General features: G+C 35.5%; 1 protein-coding gene across 1 annotated transcript; it reads right to left on the reverse strand.

Moving 5' to 3' along the window:
• Positions 1-286: 286 nt before the first annotated feature.
• Positions 287-754, reverse strand: LOC129903805 (acylsugar acyltransferase 3-like). The gene has a single exon (XM_055979323.1). The coding sequence runs from the start codon at positions 752-754 to the stop codon at positions 287-289; it is 468 nt and encodes a 155-aa protein (XP_055835298.1).
• Positions 755-5,570: the final 4,816 nt, after the last annotated feature.

Here is a 5,570-nt window from a genome sequence, read left to right on the forward strand (position 1 = left end):
CATCCTACATTTGTAGGAGTCAGGTCTGCGTACACTTTACCCTCCCCAGACCCCACGATGCGGGATTTTACTGGGTTGTTGTTGTTGTTGTTGTTGTTGTTTAGGGGCAATGGTGGACTTAAGTTCAGTAGATGCGGCAATAGAGATGGTTTGAACATGCTAGGATTTTCATCCGTTGATAATAATGTCAATGATGATGATGATGCTACTCCGCATTTATGAAGAAGTGCTGTGGCAACTTCAATGCTAGTTGGATTCTGTACTACTCCTGAATTTGTTGCAACAACTATATCCTTGCAACAACGATATCCTTGAGCCTGTCCAAATTAGAGGATGAGAAATGGTACACTCTTGATAATCGTTGAGGTTCACGCTCTCTTTCTCTTACAGTCGAAGGGTCATCCATTGGTGGGAATAGAGAATTTGCACCAAACCAAGGAGATGGTTTGAAATCCAATTGATGATCTCGAGCCGTAGAAGCCCAATCTTTAAGGAATTGACCGACACTATATCCATCAGCAATTTTGTGTGATATGCATACGCTGACTGCCAGTCCACCACAATTAAACTGACTTAATTGGACCACAAGTGGACTTTGGGGTAAGGAAGTAGTATTCCCAGGCAAATCTTGTGGGAAAACTACATCTATAACATTAGTATATGGATTGTTGAGAACTTGAGACATTGGACAATTGACACCAACGTTTAAATACTCAACACCAATGTCGTTGCAATCGACATATTTATTATCCATGATTATCCCAGCAAAGGGATAATACTTTGGAAAGGGATTTTTCAAGAATATCTGATATTTGATTTATGTTATAATTTTGAGGTTTGGAGTAAAAGGAGGCCATTGGGATATATTCAGAAAAAGTAATTTGATCAAGGAAAGAAAGATTGTGACATCTAAGGGAAGAAGGGGTAGGGGAAGATGGCTTGATAATCTTTTTGCAAACAAGTGCTGATTCCACCATTTTTGTTTTCTCTCTTTAATTTTAATAGGTTTTGTGAGAGACCTTAACATTTCCACATTAATATATAGACAAATTTAAAGGGGAAAAATTATCAATTAAATCATGAACGAAGCTAATTTTAATAATGTATGTTATCCCTTTGATTAGACGAGATAGGTTGATTGACAATCTTAGTTGCACGATAGTATCATTACGTGCATTGGATTTTTTTACTCCTTTCGTATCAATTTATGTGACGTGTTTTGCTTCTCGAAAGTCATTTTTAAATTTAAACTGAATTAGAATACTTGATATTTCAATATTAAAATTTAGAAATTCAAAAATACTAAAACAAAATATTAAGTTACAATTCTTCTCATGTTAATTTAATAAAATAATAAATTTAAAATCTTAATCAAAATTCACATAATTTTAAAAAAAAAGTCACATAATTAATGGAAAGGAGTATTAATTATGATCCATGTGCAAGAAGAGTAAAGCTGTGCTCCCACGTCCGATTTTGTGTGGATTCTGATCAATTATTAATTTGACTCATTAAAATCATTTGTTGTCATTCACAGGAAAAAAAGAAAAAGAAAAAAAGAGATCATGCGGATGACTACTTTTGAAAATAGTAGCAACAATGCTCAATTACACACGGGGGGAGGGGGGTGCTTATCTAGAGGGGTTTTCGGGTTTATGTGATGTTCTTTCGAGATTATATATTGTAGTGTTATATAATACAATGATGATTGGGTGCAACTTATTTATTTGCACCTAATAAAGGTATTAATCTAAATCATTTAGATCTGAGTCATTAAGTTTGTTTGTTTTCAAGGTCTGAATCTTAATCATTAAGTATGTTTTGTTTTTTCTTAATCTTAATGTGTTTGAATGATTAAAATCTATGACAAAGTCTTAATATCATTAAGATGTCTATTAAAGAATTTATATAAAAATCATGACAGTTCACCGCTACTTCATCTACTTTCATCCACCATTTCAGCTACAACTAGCTACCACCACCGTCAATCAGCACCACACCATCACCTACCATCCACAACCACTAGTACTGTTTTTTTTTAATGAAATTTTCCTTATTATATATAAAATAAAAGTACAAGTACAAGGAGGGGGACATGAAAACCTTACCTCCAAACTTAAGATGAATGATAACTTATGAGAGGACTCCTCTCGATACAATGTAACTAAGGAAAACGAAAATGAGGGAGACTCTCCCCTTCCATGTAAATACGAGAAAGAAACATACACTAGTCCTATTCAACTAAGCTACATTCAAATAGCTAAACTGAAGAAGAACAAGTATACGAAACTTCCCATTCGCATGGATCGAGATCGTTCATGTCATCTTTGTCCTTCTTAATCTTTTCATACCGAGTTTGTCCATGAGTCGTGTGATCATCATGCAAAGGTAGTGCATGGTGCTGCTGATTTGGATATGTAGACTGTAACAACCACTAAAATGTTGTATGTTGGTATTTCAATTCTCGATGAAAATAATATAGCCTCTGTATTTTGGGCATAACTTTTCATATAATGGCCCAACTTAAGTGATTCAAATTTCTGGGTAATCACAACATCCTTACCTACAACTTTCATGAAGAACATAACTTTAAATTCGGAGTATAGGTAGATGAAATAAATTAATCTTTGCTAGATATAGTGCTGTGATGGAATTGAGTATTGATAGAAGAAAATTCATATCTCACTGTAGGTTGCTCCAAATTGGTTGATTCTTGAACGATATGAAACTAGACTTCCATATCTACAATTCTTATGAAGAAACCAAATCCTAATAAGGAATTTATCTTATTCAAACGTAGCTTCGAAAAAGAGTATTCTGTTAAAAAGAACTCATCTTACCTACCATGGAAACATCTAGATACATTTGACATCATGCATGACATAAATTGTCCTCCATTTAACATCATCAATGACATCAATATATTCCATTAAATTTTCAGATTTTTTTCTTTATAATTATTTTATTTATTGTTAGGTCCCTCTTTCCCACCTATAAATACCCACCTTATTTCCTCATTTTATTCATCAAGCTTTCTTAAGCATTTCTTCTCTCTACATACTTCTTCTCAAATATAGTTTTAGTTTTAGTAGTATAAAAATACTACTCCAGTTATTCTTATACTCCGGATAGTACACAAAACGCTCCGGCGAGAAGAAAAGGCTAGGGGTCCAAGAGTGTTCAAATTCGGAGTAAACCTTCGGATTTAAGGTATGTAAGGCTTTCATAGCATTGGATTGAGTTCGTCCATGCACCCAATATTTAAATTTATTATAATTGAGTTATAGTTGAGTTTTATCCAAATCTTGAATTCTAGATGAATTAATTCTTCTTCTATTGAGTTTGATATATTTATGAATTAATATTATTATTATTGTTATCTCTCATATTATTGGAATTATTGTTCATGGCTACTTTTCCATGAATCCTAATTGATTTGATGTTCATGAATATTTTTACATATGTTTTGAGTAAAGATGTTGGCTTTTTATTATTTTCATTGATAAAAAGAAAATTTTATGAATTAATACTATATATGTATTTTGTTGAGTTTTAAAAGAGCATAAGAGTTGAGTTTGAATGAATTTGAGCAAATGATATTTTGAGCAAGATGTTTTGATGAGATGTAAAGGATGTTTTTTGGAAGTATAATGATTGATGAACATGAAATGAGATGAGTTTGATGATTTAAATTAAAGTCCAATGAGACTAGATGATAAGTTTAATATGAGCACATATTTTGGGAGTAGTATTGAGCACCGAGTTGGGTAAGAGTTTAATTGACTCAAACCCCAGAACTACGTAGCCAGCGTAGGATGGAGGCTATGCCTCTTAAGTCCCAAAAAGAGGACTTTGATGAGTGGATCCAAGATGGTGATGTCCTTTACCCTGGAAAGGTATTGGATGGATGTGGCAACGACATCGCTTCGTTGTATCATCGCTAGCTCATAAGTGATGGTTGTCGGTTAGAGAAACTCCCAACTGAGTAAGCATTGCTTATTACTATTATTTTTATTATTATATTTTAAACTTGCATTACATATTCATATTGAGATAATGTTGAGTTCTAAGCTGAGTTTTCTTGAGAGAAGTTTCTTGATATCTGTCCTTACCTTCCTGCCATTTTACATACTCGTACATTCCACGTACTGACGTCATTCGACCTGCATCATTTTATGATGCAGATACAGGTGTTAGAGATCCTCAACAGGCGCATCATTGAAGATCATTTCTTTTCAGCTATTTGGTGAGTCCTTCTTGTATTCGAAGGAACTCCTTATCCTTTTATTATTGTTGAGTGTGATATTTCTTTTGAGGTAGCCATGGACATGTCATTGGCACCATCTAAGAGTATTAGAGGCTTCATAGACAGAGTCTAATGATGTAATCGGAGTAGTTCTCCTTAGAAACTACTTCTTATAAAAATTATCTATTTTCCCTTTGATTATGACTAGCCCACATTAGTATTCTTAAGTCTTCCGCTGATGAATAAATAAGAAATGAGACCAAGTGGTTCTCTCGGAAGCCAGAAATAGTTTCTGAGTGTCGGCCACGCCTAGGGTACCCTCTTGGGGCGTGACAAACTTGGTATCAGAGCACAGAGTTCAAGAGTCCTAGGGTGTCTATGAAGCCGTGTCTAGTAGAGTCTTGTTTATGGGTGTGTCGTGCACCACACTTATAATCAGGAAGCTATAGGACATTAGGAATTATTTCACTTCTTTCATAATCTGAGTTCGTGCGATAGAGTTTAACTATATAAAAGCTTTCTTTCTAATTCGTGCGTTTACACGTTTCAGACATGCCTCCTAAACGTTCAGCTAGTCAGAGGAACGCTGCCAGTACTGAGGTTCCACAGTCAGTAATGCCTCCACGGAGAACTAGGGGCCGATCTGCAAGGTCTACTGAGGTACCCCAAGTACCTACTGTTCAGACCACTCCTACTTCTGAGGAAGATTTTCGAGGAGCGATTGCTATGCTCACTCAGTTGGTGGCTGCTCGCAATAGTAGCTAAAGTTCACCAACTCCTAGCTCTAGTTATCAAGAGCCGTCTGCTGCCACAAGGATCAGATATTTTCTGAGAATGAATCCGCCGGTCTTCACAGGTTACAACGTTGATAAAGACCCCCAAAATTTCATTGATGAGATGTGAAAGATACTAAAAGCGATGCATGCTACAGAGATTGAGGGGGTTGAGTTGGTTTCTTATCAACTCAAGGATGTGGCAAATGTTTGGTTTAACCAGTGGGACGAAAGTAGAGGTGAGGATGCAGAGCCTGCTCTTTGGGATGAGTTTGAAAGAGCATTTCTTGATAACTTCTTTCCCCAAGAGCTACGTGAAGCAAAAATTGAGGAGTTTGTGAACCTCAAGCAAGAGAGTATGACTGTGAAAGAGTATAGTTTGAAGTTTATTCAATTGTCCAAATATGCCCCAGAAATGATTCCTCATATGAGGTCTAAGATGAGGAAGTTTGTCTCTGGCCTAGGCAAACATGTAAAGAAAGAATGTAAGGCAATGCTAATGATTTCTGACATGGATTTTTCTAGATTGATGGTATATGCTCAGCAGGTTG

The sequence above is a fragment of the Solanum dulcamara genome, chromosome 9 (genome assembly GCF_947179165.1).
Source record: "Solanum dulcamara chromosome 9, daSolDulc1.2, whole genome shotgun sequence".
NCBI classification, from domain to species: Eukaryota; Viridiplantae; Streptophyta; class Magnoliopsida; order Solanales; family Solanaceae; genus Solanum; species Solanum dulcamara.

Coding starts and splice junctions, on each gene's coding strand:
- LOC129903805 (XM_055979323.1), bottom strand. CDS start 754: ATGGATAATAAATATGTCGATTGCAACGACATTGGTGTTGAGTATTTA.